Genomic DNA, 18,195 nt, shown 5'->3' on the forward strand with positions numbered 1-18,195 from the left:
TTATAATCTACCCTCACACTAAAATGAGAATATAGTTATCGAAGCTCCTATTCTTTAGGGGATGCAGTAATTTAAAGAAGATTCAAAACTAGAATTTCATTGATCAACACATCAGCGGAAACATTTAATATATTTTTAATACCGGCAAGCAGTTATTTTAAATGCCATGCCTTATTTTACATTAAGGTAACATCCTAGGCAAAATTATACTAAGCAACCCACTTTAGGTCTTCCAAAACACCCTCCCTCCCACAAGATCTCTAGGATTCCATAGAGGGCAGAATATTCACCTGGTTTGTTCAGAGAAGCTGTAAAGGCCTGTTGTATCCCACTGATCTATCGTATTTGGTGTACTCAGTCCCCAAATTTCAGAGCAAGTGCTGTGCATAAATTGAAAAACAAAAAATTGATGTGAACATGGAAGCATGGTTATTCAAATTACCATGATGTAAAACATGGAAAATGTACAGAATACTTCCTTCACCCAGAAAATATACACTGCTTCACTTTTTCACGGGCATTTAGTGCTGATTTCTATATTTTCTATATGAAGGAAGCCAATAAATGGAACATGTGACTCCAGATAAATTATGATTATGTTTTTAAAATGTGAACACCAATGCTCTCTAGCTTAATGAAATCATACCTGTGCCTTTTCCAATTTCCTCTACTCACAACAGAGGATCCTATGCCATTAAGTCTTACTAACAGTGCTTCATTTTATAATGCAGTTTAAAAAAAAAAAATCTAAAAATGGATGTCAACTGGTATTTTTAACAAAGATAAAATTTCAATTAAAACAGACATATATCCAGTTAAAATTTCAAGCTTATTTAAGATACATACATATCCAGTTTTACTGAAAATTATTATTGCTCTTATTACTACAAAGGACAAGGAAATGGATTTTGACGTCATCCTAGCATAGCACACTACCTGAAAATTTTTAAGAAATTGCTACAAGGATTAAAGATATGTGAAAGCACAAAATTTGTAAAAGACACTATGACTAAATTGCTGTATCTAGTTTTTTTCATCAATTCACCTGAAAGACATACACCAGAAAGATTTTTTTGAAAAATCTTATTTGAAATTTCAAAAATCAAAATTTTTCTTCCACATTTCTTTCCAGAACAAGGACAGTCCAGATATCAGTCTGCCTATTTTCCCTGCCACCACTTCATCTGTGTGAGACGAGGAGAAAAGAAGAGCTTAATAAATAGTCTGGAATCGAAGTACTGACTGCCAAAGGGGTCTCAGGTAGCAAGTCATACTTTTTAAAAAATGAGAGTCAAAAGACAATTTCTGAAACTCCATTCCAATTTCTTACCTGTTACAAAATCATCAAAACTTAAAGGAAGAGAAAGAAACATCTCAAAACAACTTTTGAGCATCCTTTGCTAACGAGCTCACTCACTCAGCATTTCAAAGGGCACTGGTGAAAAGCGCTGCCTTCCTGAGACTGGGTAACTCGTCCAGTCCGGTGGGGCTGCTCAGGGCCTCCTGCAGGGTTACTGAGCTGCACTCGGGATGGCTTTGCAAAATGCATTTTCAGACACTTTGGAGCAGCTTGTTGAGACATTTTTACAGATTCTCTTGGATTTTTTAGGCTTCACAAGTTTAACTTCCACTTCTCAGACTACAGAAGTCAGAAAAGGCCAAACTGGAGGCTAATTCAGACCCTTTTTTTTCCTCCCAAAGGTGCACTGACTACAAAACCATGACATAAATGGTTCTTTTATTTAAGATACTTATCAAATATCTACTGGAAACATATAGCACCAAGTGGTTTACAACACAATGAAACCAACCCAACCCTGGAGTTTCATGAATCTGAATTCAAACCTCCGAAGGAACAGTATACACCTTCCTCTCTTTAAAAACAGCCGAAGGAAAATGCCTGAGAAGAGTACATAATGTGGCTATTCTGCTCTTGAGGCTAAAATAAATATTTCACTCAAGAAATTCTGGAACTGACATGAGAAGCAGAAATATAACAGGGCATGAAGAGCTTAAGCTGTGCTTTATTCAAGCCCTGAAATTTATCAGAGAACAATAAACAGTAGCTGTTAAAAGCGTGCAATCAATCTAGAGGCAGACAGAACTACGTCCCAACTCTTAACTCGGCTGCTTTTCCACTGCCATCATGGGGCACTTAAGCCTCAGTTCTACTGACCACTGCAATCAATCTCTCTCATGCAAATTGGAAGGTTTATTTAAAAATAATAAATTTGCTTCTATCAAGTAAAATTTTTCCTCATTTATATATGAAAATTTTCTTAAAGAATCAATTTATATCAAAATATACAAAATACCTAGGATAAACGTAATTATAAATGTGTCAAAACTACTAAACACTTTGTTACTAAAGAACATAAAAATCAACCAAAGAGAAAAACATACATCTTCCTAAATAGGAAGCTAACATCATAGCAGTATCAGTTCTGCCTAATTTCTATATTTGATGGACTCTAAACAAAAATTAAAAAAAAAAATTAAGACTCAAACAAAATTGCCCAACATATAACATATCAAAAAAAACTACAAGAATGACCAAGAAAACGTCCACGAAGAAGCAACTGGCTCTACTAGTTCCTGAAACACATTATAATCTTCAATAGTGGAAACCGTATGAAATTAATAAAGGAATAAACAAACAAAACAGAATGCCGTGCCAGTAGAACAGCCTCAATCAGGCAAACCTTCCTGTGGATAAAAATGACAGCCTTTAAACAAAATATAATAAAATTAACTATTTGAAAACCAAATAAAATCAACTATTTGATAACAGTGGAGAGACACAAAAAACAGACACAAACTGAAGGAAAGTCAACCTCTATACGGGGGTCCTGCACCAGGTAAGAGGTGCATTTGCGTGGCTCCATATCTAAAGGCACCCCACAGTGGACGCTACCCAGGGGAACTAGACCTGAAGCAGAACACAGCGCTTTAACGACCTGCAGAATCAGAGGGTGGATTTGGGGCTACCGGAAAGGCTGGAAAAAGAAGAGGGAAATCCCATAATGAAGGAAAGAAGCCACAAAGGGGGGGAAAAAAAAACATCAAAACAGGAGTGTGAATTCTGGCCAGACCCTAAACTGTCCCTGTGGGAGAGGCTCTGGAGGCCTGTTCAAAACCAGCACTTGAAAGTCTGAAAGAACTAAGCTCAGATTTCAGCTACTCCTTTCCTCAGAAGCAGTTTGCACTTTAAGGTCACCCAAAACTATCTGTAAGAACAAAAATCAACAATCTTCAGAGAAAGATAGAGAATTTAGTCTCTATGATATTTTGTCCCAAATATCCAATACAAAAAAAAAAAAAAAAAAAATCACAAAATACTAAACATGTGAAGAAATAAGAAACTGTTACCCTCTGGTTAAAAGAAAAAACAGCCATTAGAAACAGACCCACTAAGATGAATCAACAGACAAGAATCTTGAAGTAACTATTATGAGCATGCTCATGGACTTAATGAACCAATAGGAATCTCAGGGAAACTATTAAAACAAATGAAAACTCTAGAACTGAAAACTACAAAGTCAGAAATTAAAAATTAACCTGATGGAGGGAGAAGACAGAAGAGTCAGTGAATTTAAAGATGGATCAATAGACGTTATCTAATTAAAATTGAAATAAACTGAATAACAAAAGTCTCAGTAGCATGTGCAGTCCCAAAAGAGGACAATTAAGAACAGACAAAAATATTTGCAATAATAATAGCTGAAACTCTTCAACTTCAGTGAAAAACTAAACTTATACTTCCCAGAAACTCAGTGAATAATAAGCAGTTTAAAAATAACACCCATGAAACAACCAAAAACACACTAGAGCATATCACTGTCAAACTGCTAAAAACAAATGCGGAAAAGAAAATCTTTAAGCTGGTGAGAAGTATGAAAACTCTTTCGAAACACAAAGGACTCCATCCAAACCTCTGCAGTAGAAGACTTGACCAAACTCTAACATGGCTCCTAGAAACCTAAGGCCTCGTCGAGTGACACAGACCCTTTGGAGTTCCTGTCTGGAAATGCTCAAGACTGCCAAAAGAATTTACCATTTGTCCCAGCCAATACTGATACATAGGCTTCTGACCTCCTTTTCCTGAGGAGCATCTATTTAAAAAAGCTTACAATTGTAAATCCTTCCTGTCTCTTTGAAATGTATATATGACTCCTACAACTCAGGAGGGGAGGACCTGAAAACCATTCCTTTGAAATGTAACTGATCATCAGGAAAAAAGGGCCTCTCTCTGCCTCCCAGTCTGCCCTCTAAGGAAAGGCAGAAGCCTAACTTCTGATAAATGCCTTTCGGCAAACACAGATGGCCTAAATCAGTGACACTGACCAAACCTCTAGCCTACTTGTGTATATAATTTTTCACTTCCCTGACTATGTTGCAGGCCCCACCCTTGATCCCCGTGCTACTCATTATTCCAGTCACCTCTGGGCAAATTGGAATTGGGCTCCCATCTTACCACCCCGATGGCAATAGTTACTGAATAAAATTTGCTTTTTATCACCTTTAACCAACGACACGCAGCTTTAACTTTGACAGCGGCCTAACCACAACAATTCATACATGCAGAGGCATAATAACAATTTCTCATTAGAAAGAGTGGAAGCCTGCAGGTAATGGAATAGCAGCTTTAAAGAGCACCAAGGGGAAAAAACCCTCAACCTAAAATCCATGATCAACAAAATTCAGGATAAAGAGAAATGACAACAGATGTAAGTTAAATCACAGGGGAAATTTTTAAAAAACTAGAAAGTAGAGGTATGTAAGTAAATATAAAAGATAGTATTCATTTCAGCTCTTCATTTCTACAGAAAGATGATGACCAACAACAGAAAAAAACCTATAACTAAAGGTATGCGGGTGTAATTTAAATGACAAGGGCAGCAGAAGAAACAGGAGGCTTTTTAGAATCACTACACTACTGCAAAGCTAAAAATACATACTATCACTGGGAAAGCAACCCCCTCCTCAAACAGCCAAGAGATATAACTAAAGAGCATAGAGAAAACTATTAATAAAACAAAATACTAAAAAATAAGTCCAAAGGAAAGAAAGAACAAATAACAGATGATAACTGAAAACAAAGTGTAAAGAGTAAAACAAAGAGTAGGCCCAACCCCATCAGCGTTAACATTATACATAAACACACCTTATACTCCAATTAAGAAAGACTTGTCAGAGTGAATACAGGATGCAATATGTCTACCAAAAGGGTGTACTTTACATATATAGATGAGCTGAAAACACAAGAGTGGAAATATAGTTCATATAAGCAGTGAGTTTAATAAAGCATAGTACCAGAAATAGTAAGACTCATGTCTAAAAATATTAACAGAGATAAACAGACATATTTCATTGAGAGGGCCAATTCATCAGTAGACCTGTATGCATTTAAAAATAAAGTTCAAAATACATGAAGTAAAAACCAACATATCTAAAGAAAGAAATGAACAAATCAGTCATCATCAGAGTTATCTCACTCACTCTTAGGACAGTCAGACTACCAAAAAAAAAAAATCTGTATATCATAATAAGAGCTGTACAATACTATCGAAGACCATCTAACTGACATTTATAGAATCTGCTTCAAGTACACACAGAATATTTAACAAAGAGAGCAAAACCGTGCCTGACAATCAGCGGGTGGGTGGGTAAGTGCCTGGTTGTTTAGAAGAGGTTAGAAAATTGCCTAAATTTTTCTAGAAATGCTAATTTCTTCCCAGAAATGGCTTTCAATTTACATCACTAAAAAAAAAAACCAGACCAAACTTAGGACAATTTTCTCTTTCCTTCTAGTCTTTATGTTCGGGGACATGTAGTTCAAGACCTCCCAAGAGGACTCCATCAGTTTTCCTGATCATGTATTTTAACAAGAATGGCATGTAATGAGAAGTTATCCACAGATCTACGGTATGTTGTTGTTTAGTCACTAAGTCGTGTCCAACTCTTTTGTGACCCCATGGACTGCAGCCTGCCAGGCTCCTCTGTCCGTGGGATTTTCCAGGCAAAAATACTGGAATGGATTGCCATGCCCTCCTCCAGGAAATCTTCCCAACCCAGGGGAACTCTCTTAAGTCTCCTGCATTGGCAAGTGGGTTCTTTACCATTGGAGCCACATGGGAAGCAAAAGATCTTCAAAAGCAAAACATCTGGAAAAAGAAGAATTATTGATACAACATGGATGAATCTCAGAAGTATTTGATTCAGAGAAGCTGAACATGAAAGACTAGATCCTGAACGATTCCATTTACATAAAGTTCGAGAAGGGACAAAACCAACTGAAAGTGCAAAAAATCCCAACAGTAGTTGCCTCTGGAAGGAAAGAGAAGGAAAAACTTTCTGAGTGACTGAATGAAACCTTCATCTTGATATACTGTAGCGATGGACAGGGAGGCCGGACGTGCTGCAGTCCACGGGGTGGCAGTCAGACAAGACTGAGCAACTGAACTATGTGCATCTGTCAAATCAAAACCTACTGAGCACCGTGATTTGTGCACTTTTTGATTTGAAAATTTTACAGAAAAATACAAGCGAGGAGGGGGGGAATTCAGACACTGAAATAATAAAAATGTAAAGTAACAACAAAAAAATTATATATTAATTTAGTATATAATAAAGTTCCCTATGAATTGACAAGGAACAATCTCTCAAATAAAATATTAAGTTGAAAAAATGTACAGTATTTTTCAGCTACTCTGTTTAAAAAAGAAAGACAGTAAAAATATCTTCCAATGTCTGTACAAGCGTACAGGAAAGACACACACACACACACACAGAGTGAACCGGAGTTACTTGAGGTGGGGAGAGGGAGGGAAGAGAAAAATTTTCAATGTTTGTTCATTCTGTTTTTACATATGCATGCATATATATGTTTACACATAAAATATATACAGATTTTAAAACTATGTCAATGTATTGCCTTTTACCAAAATTAAACAAATCAAACAAAAGAATACTGCCACAGAATTAAACGTAAGTCAAGTTGTCTTGACATTTCTATTAAAAGATATGCTTCTAACCTTAGATAACTAAGAATAAGAAGTACAGATTGTTATTTTCTATTCTGTGCCATTTAGGAGATAACAAATGCCAGTCTGAGGTCTGTTTATTCTAGCCAAATGTCCTCTCTATCTAACATGAGCCTTTGGTACCCATTTTCTTCCACATGCATTTATGTCAATGGCCTGCACCTAGCCCCCTTTTAACCTGACTACTAATTCTTTAGGTATGCCTAGCAAAACAGGTTAATTTTTAAGACCTAGTAGTCTAGGGGATTTAAATCAGGCAGTTTTAATTACTCCCTCTTCTTTAAAGAGTCTTTCTACCCAAAGATTTTATTTATGAACAAAATAAACCCCATAAGACCTTGAGCTTCCAAAGGTCTCTGTATCCCTACCACATAGCAAGCAAGGTAGCTGGTGACTAAATTAGTATTTTTATAGCATAAAACTGAATCAGAATGTTCCTGGGCACACTAAATCATAATACTTTAAATAACAGTGAGGAAAATGGCTCTCTCAGGTTTTCAGTTTGTTAACAAGGAGTGGCAAGTTATAACTGCAAATATGGACAGTTCCTAAAAGATATTAAAAGAAGTAAATGCAGGAAAAATGTCAGAAAAACAGCACTGATTACAACTACTTTATAAAACTCTTGTACATTCTCTATTTCAATAAGTCCAAAATGCAACATTATCTTATACTAAATAAGGAAAAACTTCCAGTTTTATTTATATGATGTGTCCCAAAGTGAAAAAATGTACATCTGAAAACCAGTGAAGTAAGTAATAACAATTACCTTTGTAAGTTAGCCAGGCCATATGCCAGGCATAATTAAGACTTTAAATGTATTATGGACCTCATAAGAACCTGCAAGCTACTTGCTATCTCACTTTAAATTTAAGGTAACTGAGCCTCAGAGGGACAGTAAAACAATCTCCTAACAAGTGGCAGGGCCAAGATTCCAGCCCACTCTTGTCCGACACTTTCCACTTCACCAGGAGCTTTCTGAGTTTTTGTTTTCACGGCACTTCTGTCAGCATTTCTGTAACTAAAACCTGGGGATCCCTGGGCACCTCAAATACAGTACGGTCGGGAGTCTCCAATAATTTTTTTAAGTTGTATTTTCATCCCGAGTAAACAGTAACATACACCTTCTAGACACGTGTTCTGGATAACCTGGCAAACACCAATCTCGCTCTGCTGCATCGTCTCAGTGCCTCAGTTTGGATCAGGGTTTGACAATCACCTCAGCACCAAAGGTAAGCAGAGAGACTGACTTAACGTGTGAGTGATGAGACCACACCAAAAAGGCCAAATGGTATTAGGATGTGCTAAATAAACTATGCTTCCTAGTACTCTTAGAGAAAAGAGGTACAGAATTTAGTAATACAGGGCAGATGATAATATGCTGACCTTGAAAGAACCTTAGTCATTCAGCACCACAATCACAATGGAAACAAAAAATCAATATTAACAAATCATTAACTTGATGCTAGAATTTTCTGTTACAGAACTCAGTATAAATTAGCCTTTTGATAATCATAAACCTTCACTAAATTATGTTTCTACACATTTAAACAACATTAAGAAGTCCACAAGAAATGTCTACATATCACTTGAAAGTGAAACATATCAACGCTTCACTGTTATAAGGAAGCGAGATGGGTCTGAAAACATCAAATGGATAAAAATACTTGATAGGAGAAATTCATATGTTCCAAAGAAAGTATTACACTTTATTAATTACAAAATAAACTGTAGTAATAGCACTGTCCCATACACATTAGCTCAACATCTCCTAAATTTGACTATCTGACTTTAGGACAGTCTAAATACTGAAAAGTTTAAAAAAATTTGCATGCTAGTTGGTTAAAAACAAAAACTGGTCTCAGATAAATTCAGCCTGGTCAAAATTTGATATAGTTCACCAATGCAATTAACATACAATAATATGCTGAACTAAGACACAACAGACCAAGTGTAAGTCATTTACAAAGCTGTCCTTGCATAGATTCAGTCAGATGAGCAAGCATGTCCATAGCAAAATCTCATGCGAAGTCCTGCAGACCTTGTACTAGAGATTTCTCCACAATAAACCTCATTATGTTTTACTAATTCATTATTTTTCATGACTTTCTTGCCGAAAGAGTTTATTTCTTCTACAAATCAAAAGGAGTAAGGATCTAGACTGTCATGGGGAAATCCATATATACGACGCTGAACACTGAGTAAAATTAACAGAATGGCATCAACAAAAGAAACTTTTCTGGAGGCTCCAGTTCAATTACTGATGTACTCATGAGATACGAGGGGTTTCCCAGGTGGCACAGTGGTAAAGAATCCACCTTACAATGCAGGAGACACAGGAGACACTGGTTCAATCCCTGGCTTGGGAAGATTCCCCCAGAGTAAGAAATCGCAACCCACTCCAGTATTCTTGCTTGGAAAATTCCATGGACAGAGGAACTAGTGGGCTAGTCCATAGGGTCGCAAAGGGTCTGACGCAACTCTCAGCATGCATGCATGATATATGAACTCGTATGAAATAATTTGCATCGACCCATCTAAAACTATTTCTACTTACAATAGAGGAGTCCTTCCATTTTGTACATGACTAAAAAAGGCTAAAAGTTTATATCAGCTCAGGAATCAAGAGCTGATAACTGTAATAAAAAAATAAATTCTTGTCTCTATAATTCTGTATACTGTATGTATCTGTATACTCCACTTTATCACCATTATACAGCTGAAGTGTGGGATCAGAAAACAGGAAAACGCCTACCTTCAGATAGTTTTTAACCTTCCCTCCATCACCAAGAAAGGAGCTTTAGGAACAACCTTGTTCTTAACAAATTAGCAAAGGATATAAAGGAACAATTAAGAAATTTTCATTGGCTACAGAAAACTTAAGAAAAAACTGCCAACATTTATTTTAAGCATTTGCTATGTACCTGGCACTATTCTTCATATGTATTACATAATTTATACTCGTACCAACCCTATAAAGTGAATTAACATGAACATTGTTTTCATATAAAAAAAATGAATGTGAGCAGTTAAATAACTCAAAAGGTCACAAAGCTACTGAGGTAACAGCCAGGATTTGTATCTACTTCTGGCTGGCTTAAGAGCCTAAATTTTTCAAGGTATACCTTTGCAGAATGATGGTTTAAAATCTGTAGTTTTAAGCTTTTATATGAACATGTATTAACCATATTTTCTCATTTTCTGTATCCTTGACACGCTGGCATCTGGAGCTTTGATTTCAGAGAGACTACCCCCTTCCCAGGTCTAGAGACAGCAAGGGACTCCGTTGAGAGCTCACCTTTCAAACACAAATCAACAGATTCAGAGCTCACACCTCTACTATTAATCAAACTCTGACACACCAAGCTAATATTCTTCCTGCCCTAAATCAACCTAGGGGTATGTTCCGAGACATCTAGCAATCACCTCTATAGCCCAGAGACTGACCAAAATCACTAAAACTCCCTGATCCTAACCGTAGCTCAGCATGTCCGCCCAGCACTGCCACTCCTTCCCTGGAAAACTGCAACGAAAGCGCGGAGCCACGCTGTCCTGGCCCCAGTATCTATTTATCAGTCCATCTTATTTTTGATGTATTCAAAATTAAGTTGTAGATACTTTAAATCTAGACACTGAAAGCATACATATATCGCACTGTTCACTCTTTCTTAGAGGTAATATTTACACAGAGTCAAACAGATCTTAATGGTACCATTTTGTTAAGTTTACATTTTATCAAATACATAAATGGGTAACTCTGTATCCTGACAAGAAGTCCCCTCCCAGCCCTTTCTCAGTCAGTTCCTGCCATCCCCTCCCCACCCCCAGAGGCAATCTCTTTTCCTCGGCGGTGGAGGCTGTGCAGCAGTTATTTCACTGTGGTCTCAGTGTGCGTTTTCCCAGTGACTAACAATACCACACACTTTCTATTTGCTCAGCGGTCCTTTCCATATCTTCTTTTGTGATGCATCCAAATCCTTTGTCCATTTCTAAAGTAGGCAATTTCCTTCTCACTGCAGAGTTAAGAAACACTTTATAAAGTGCGGATACAATCCTCTTTTTAGTTAGAAATACGTTCTGCAAATATTTTCTTCCACTCTGGTACTTGTTTATTCATTTAATGGTTTTTGATGAAATGCTTTTTAATATTGATGGAAGTCTAACTGAATTGAATGTCCTCTTATTGCTTTCCATATCCTTTAAGAAAAAAAAAAAAACCAAAACACTTTGCCTAAGTCCAGGTCACAAACAGCTGAGAAAAGAAGAGAAGAGAAAGGCAAAGGCAAAGGAGAAAGGGAAAGATACACCAATTGAATCAGAGCTCCAGAGAACAGAAGGAGAGATAAGAAAGCCTTCTTATGTGAACAATGCAAAGAAACAGAGGAAAACAATAGAACGGGAAGGACTATAGAGATCTCTTCAAGACAATTGGAGGTATCAAGGAAACACTTCATGCGAGGATAGATATGGTAAGGAAAGGACAGAAATGGTAAGCACGTAACAAAAGCAGAAGATATTAAAAAGAGGTGGCAAGAATACACAGAACTATACAAAAAAGGTCTTAAGGACCTCGATAACCACGATGGTGTGGTCACTCACTAGAGCCAGACATCCTGGAGTGTGAAGTCACTGGGTTTTAGGAAGCATAGTACTAGAAACAAAGCTAGTGGCGGTGAGAGAATTCCAGCTGAGCTATTTCAAATCCTAAAAGATGATGCTGTTAAAAAGCTGCATTCGGTATGTAAGCAAATTTGGAAAACTCAGCAGTGGCTACAGGACTGGAAAAGGTCCGCTTTCATTCCAATCCCAAAGAAGGGCAATGCCAAACAATGTTCAAACTACCATACGATTGCGCTCATTTCATGAGCCAGCACAGTAATGCTCAAAATTCTTCAAGCTAGGCCTCAACAGTACATTAACCGAGCACTTCCAAGATGCACAAGCTTAGAAAACGCAGAGGAACTAGAGACTAAACTGCCAATATCCACTGGATCACAGAAAAAGCAAGGGAATTCCACAAAAGTATCTACTTCTGCTTCACTGACTAAGCTAAAACCTTTGTGTGGATCACAACAAACTGTGGAAAATTCTTAAAGAGATGGGAATACCAGACCACCTTACCTGTCTCCTGAGAAACCTATATCCAAGTCAAGAAGCAACAGCTAGAACTGGACATGGAACGACTGGTTCAAAACTGAGAAAGGAGTTTGTCAGTGCTGTATATGGTCACTCTGCTTATTTAACTTATGCAGAGTACACCATGCAAAATGCTGGACTGATGAATCACAAGCTGGAATCAGGATTGTGGGGAGAGAAACATCAACAACCTCAGATATGCAGATAATAACCATTCTATTGGCAGAAAGTGAAGAGGAGCTAAAGAGCCTCTTGATGAAGGTGCAAGAACAGAGTGAAAAAGTGGGCTTAAAACTCAACATTCAAAATACTAAGATCATGGCATCCAGTCCCATCCCTTCATGGCAAATAGATGGGAAGAAAGTGGAAACAGTGGCATTTTATTTTCTTGGGCTCCAAAATCACTGCTGATGGTGACTGCCTGCAGCAATAAAATTTAAAAGTTGCTTGCTCCTTGAAGGAAAGCTGTAACAAACCCTTGTGTTTAGTCGCTTCAGTCATGTCCGACTCTTTGCGACCCTATAGACTGCAGCCCACCAAGCTCCTCAGTCCATGGGATTCTCCAAGCAAGAATACTGGAGCGGGCTGCCATTTCCTCCTCCAGGGGATCATCCTGACCCAGGAACTAAACCCACCTTTCTTATGTCTCTTGCACTGGCAGGCAGGTTCTTTACCACCAGAAAGGTTCTGAGAAGCCCTAGACAAACCCAGACAGTGTATCAAGAAGCAGAGACACCACTTTGCCGACAAAGGTCCGGATAGTCAAAGCTATGGTTTTTCCAGTAGTCATGTACAGATGTGAGAGTTGGATCATAAAGAAGGCTGACAGCTGAAAAATTGATGCTTTTGAACTGTGATGCTGGAGAAGACTCTTCAGAGTTCATTTGACAGCAAGGAGATCAAGCCAGTCAATCCTAAAGGAACTCAACCCTGAATATTCCTTATAAGGACTGTTACTGAGGCTGACTTGGCCACTTGATGGGAACAGCCGACTCTCTAGAAAAGACCCTGATGCTGGGAAAGATTGAAGGCAGGAGGAGAAGGGGATGACAGAAGACGAGATGGTTGGATGGTGTCACTGACACAATGGACATGAGTTTGAGCAAGCTCCAGGCGATAGAGAAGGACAGGGAAGGCTCGTGTGCTGCATTCCATGAGCTCGCAAAGAGTCAGACATGACCTAACTGAACAAACGTAATTCAATTTGTTCACAACAAATTAGTCACAACAAGGTCACAAATTATTTTCCTATACAAGCTTGACAGTTTTAGCTTTTAGATGAGAACTCTGATTCATTTAGAATTACTTTTGTTGAATGGTATAAGATGGGACCAAGGTTCCTTCATCCACAGGGACAGTCCAATTCCCCCAATATTATTTGCTGAAAAAGACTTTCCTGTCTCGATTGGATTGCTTTGGCAAACCTGTCAAAAATCAAATAACCATTTGTTGGTTGTTCACAGTTGCTAAGTTCTGACTGACTCCTTGTGACCCCACCGACTGCAACACGCCAGGCCCCTCTGTCCCCCACTATCTCCTGGACTTTGCTCAAATTCATGTCCATTGAGTCAGTGATGCTCTCTAATCATCTCGTTCTCTGCTGCCCCCTTCTCCTTTTGCCTTCAATCTTCCCGAGCATCAGGGTGGCCCCAATAACAAGAACCCACATCTCTCACTGTTTTATAGAACCATCTATTTTAAGGTTCTATATTTTATCCTATTTATCTGTTTTCATGACAGAATCACAATATATTATTATTGTAGCTTCACACAAAGTCAGATAATTTAAGTCCTCGAACACTGTTGATCATTTTCAAAATTGCTCTGGACATTCTAGGTCCTATGTATTTCCATGTAAATTTTAGGCTAAGTGTGTATATTCTATGAAAAACAAATACATATATTTTTAGGGTTTGATGGAGATTGATTTGATTCAGATTAAACTGGAAGAGAACTTAATACTACTGAGTGCATCAATACACAAATATATGTCAGTTTACGGCATGATAGTTTAACAGGAAGGTTGTCTCAGAGGTGTCCCCATCGGTTTCCTCCTGAGCAAAGGTCCCATTCTCTTTGTTCCTCAGAGGTTGAGTAACTTAAAAGACTGTATGTTGGACGCTGAACATCACATGATGGGGATGCCCGATTCCTCCAAGTGTTAACTGGGTTTGTTTTGGCAGGTAATTAACTTGTTTGTACTCAAACTGCAAACTCTTAAAGTCTTCAAGCAATTTCAATCAGTTTTTACCTTCAGCCAGACTGCACTAACTCAACCCCACACACATGTGGGTTTAGGGGTCAGTCTAGTGATTTCTGCAGAGTTTTACAGGAAAACCTGAGACTCCCCTTCAGTGGCTCTCTCCATGCTAGAATTCTCCCGTCACTCATCAGCAACTCTGGTTGTCCTCAACCCTGATCTCTGCTTTGTCAGGCCAGAAAAGGTGAAATTCATATTGAAATTTTAGCTACTCTATCCATTCTGCATGGATAAAAGCAATAAACAGAAAATTTGCCTGTCACTGCCACCCAAGGGTCAAATCTCCTTCAAAATGTCGATTTTGTTTACTCTGTTGTGCCTTATTTTTCTTTTTATTCTGTGCAGAGTTGATAAGGTTTATCTGAGGGAGTGTGAGTCTGATAAAAAGAATTATCTGACTATGTGAGAAGAATTCTCTCCTTACTTATTTAGTCCTTAATTTTTAAGATTTTGAAATTTTAATATACAGATCTTGTCTTTAAAAAAAAATGTATTCTTAGATATTTTAATTGTATTCATGCTATTTATAGAATTGTTTTAATATTAATTCCACTTGTTTGCTGTTAATGTATTGAGTATTTAATGAAAATACAACTCATCCTGTAAAATGCAGCCTTGTTAAATTTACTCATTTGCTTTAGTGACTGTTTTTGTAGATCCCTTGTTTCTTACATAATCACGTCATCTACAAAATGTAAGCGCTCTGACCCATTCTTTGAGCTCTTTATGCCTCTTACATTTCATTTCCCTGCCCCACTGCACTGCCTAGGTCTTCACTTACTGATAAAATGATGAACTGAAGAAGATATAAGAATGGATATCCTTGTGCTCTTAGGGAAAACATGTTATTTTGTAAGTATAATCTTAAGCTGTCAGTTTTTCTTAAATGTGCTTTATCAGACTGAGGAAATGTCTTTACATTTCTCATTAGCTGGGAATGTTTGTCATGAATGGATGATGAATTTTTATCAAATGCTTCTAACCAAGTACAGTGATCACATTGCTTTCCCCCTTTGTTATTGCTCTGAATTACACTGATTAATTTTTGAATATTATAAACTACCCTCTCACTGTTGAGCTAAATCTCACTCAGTCATGATGTGCTCTTTGTATATTGCTGGAGAATATGTGTTTTGTTAATTTTTTATACCTTTGCTCATGACTAATACTAATCTGTAAATTCTCTCCTTGCTGTGCCATCTTTGTCAGGTTTTGGTATTGGGGTTACAATGACCTCATAAAATAACTGTTTTTCTGAGTTTCTGTGAGATTGATGTTATTTCTTGCACAAATGTTTTGAATTTACCAGTAAAACCATCTGGACCTGGAGTTTTCTTTGTGAGAGAGATTTTGATTATGAGTTCAATTTCTTTTTCACTGATATAGGGCTATCCAAATTTTCCACTTCTTCCTGCACCAGCCATAGTAACATGTTCTTAAATTTGACCATTACAAATTACTGGCATAAAGTTGTTGAAAATATATTCATAGTATGCTTTTAATGTCTGTAGGATCTAGCACAGTATTATCTCTATCATTTCACACATAGCTGATTCGTGGTTATGGGCTCTTTCATTCTTGTCCATCAGTGTTACAGGAGAATTTATCAGTTCTACTGACCTTTCTAAAGAATCAGCTTTTGGATTTATTATCTCTATTGTCTCTTTTCTAATCACTGATTTTCTGTTATTTTTTATTTTATCTTCCTTCTACTATTTTCTTTGACCTTTTCTCATTTCCTAGGTGACATCTTAGATAACTTTTCTAATATAATTATCTAAAGCTATCAACTTCCCTGTAAGCATTGTTTTATCTACATCCCACTTATTTTACATGGTGTAATCTGATTATCCTTTAGTTTTGATATATATTCTAATTTTGCTCACAGTTTTCTTCTAAATAACCCATGGGTCAAAGAATTATGATAATTTCCATTTTTTAATACATGTCTTATTGGTATTGATTTCTAATTTTGTTCTGTTCTTGGCAGAGAACATACTCGGTTGACTTTTAATCTTTTAAAATTTACTGAACCCTGCAAATAGTCTTTCCTGGTGAGGGCACCATGAGAACTTGAAAAGACTTACTACACTGATTTAGATCTACTTTTCTATAAATACCAAAATAGTACTGTAATTTAGATCTTCCATGTCTTTACTCACTTTTTTGGTCTTATTTAACTCTCTATAACTACAAATTTGTGATTCTGATGCATTAATTCTATCGAGTTTTACTCATACATTTCGAAACTTTTATTAACTAGATACATGTTTATGGTTATGGCTTCTCAGAGATGTCATTTTATCATCTTCTGGCCCCACTGCTTCTACAAAAGGCCACATGTCCTTCACATCATTATTTCCTGGTATGTAACATGTCACACTGTTCATTGGCTGCTTTTGAGATTTTCTCTTTCATGGGTTTGACTGTGATGCACTTAGTGTAGCTTACTTTCATTTACCCCTATTGAGTTTAATGAGGAATCTGACTCTATTTTGATGTTCAACTGTGGAGAGTTTCAAGTTCCACCATGTCTTCAACCCTCTGCCTCAAATGTGAGCAAACTGGTAAGGAAATCCTTGTGGCTGGCCGGAATTTTAAACCAAGAAAAGTTTGGGTACACACAGGAACGCAGGAATTATCAACCCAGCCCCACGACTCCCATTACTTCTTTCTCAAGTAATTTCTGGACAAGTCCGGAAGCCTGTCCTGCTTTTCCCGAAAGCTTTATCATATGAGCAATAATCTTTTTCATTCCCTTTTAATATACGTTTGGCTTCATCAGTCTCACATCAAAATCAAATTTGGGGAGGGATCCATCCCATGTACAGCTCACACAGATCAAGCACTTACTATATATCGGGCACAGCACTAATTTGTTACATATACTAGATCACCTAATCTCCCAACAACCCACAAGTAAGGCAGTTAACCCACTTGACAAATGAGATCATCAAAGCACAGAGATAAAGTGACACGTCTAAGGCTGTACAGCTAGCAAGTCGTGGGGCCAGAGGCTGCATTCTTAACTACCAACTCTATTCTGCCTCTTACATAGTTCAATAAAAATAAAAACATGGCAGATAATTAAACCAATAACTTTGGCATAGCATTTTAGATAAGTAAAGCATTATAGAATGTGCTTAACTATAAAAACTAGAGCGGTCACTATAAGAGTTAATTTCTCAGGAAAAAAACATTCTTTGGACAATGAAATTAGTAGAGTCACTCCCAAATCAAAACAGGAGGAGACAACACAATTTCCATAGAGTCCAATAAGATAAAAGGGATACTTTTATTCTTCTTGGTTTGGAACAGCTCTTTTTAGAAACAGAAGAAAGGACCAAGAAATGACTGAAAAAGTTACTGACCTTTCTCTTTAAATGTTATGTTGAAAATACTCTTTGAAATCTTGCTAGGTGCTTCTACTGCCTTTGAAAAATAGCAAAATATCCCCCACACAAATAAAATAGTCCCTATCATTGGAAAGATTTAAATATCAATTCTAAAAATAGTTGCTCAAAATATTCAAGTTCTTCCAAAAAACAGAAACTATTACTTAAAAAAAAAAAAGCCAGCACCAAAGTAGGCTCAAGGACATTTATTTTAATAATACAGCTGATGGATTTTTAAAATTTATTTTAATACATATTCTGTTTTTAACAATTAAAAAAAATAGTATCCTAAAAGACAAGAAATCCTAACAAAATATAACTTTGTGGTCATTTCAATCTATTAAATGCATAAAACTTAAAA

At 37.0% G+C, this 18,195-nt stretch overlaps 1 protein-coding gene across 3 annotated transcripts in view; it reads right to left on the reverse strand.

Annotated features, from left to right (window-relative positions):
* The window catches only part of SMAD2 (SMAD family member 2), an 82,663-nt gene that overhangs the window by 24,829 nt on the left and 39,639 nt on the right, over positions 1-18,195 (reverse strand). For 2 of the 3 annotated variants that reach the window (XM_055559399.1, XM_055559400.1), the window contains exon 3: positions 291-380. The exons of the other annotated variant lie outside the window; for it this stretch is intronic. In XM_055559399.1, the coding sequence (XP_055415374.1) occupies positions 291-380 (90 nt within the window). The remainder of the gene's footprint in view (positions 1-290; positions 381-18,195) is intronic. 3 annotated transcript variants of the gene reach the window in all.

This window comes from Bubalus kerabau, chromosome 21 (assembly GCF_029407905.1).
Source record: "Bubalus kerabau isolate K-KA32 ecotype Philippines breed swamp buffalo chromosome 21, PCC_UOA_SB_1v2, whole genome shotgun sequence".
NCBI lineage: Eukaryota > Metazoa > Chordata > Mammalia > Artiodactyla > Bovidae > Bubalus > Bubalus kerabau.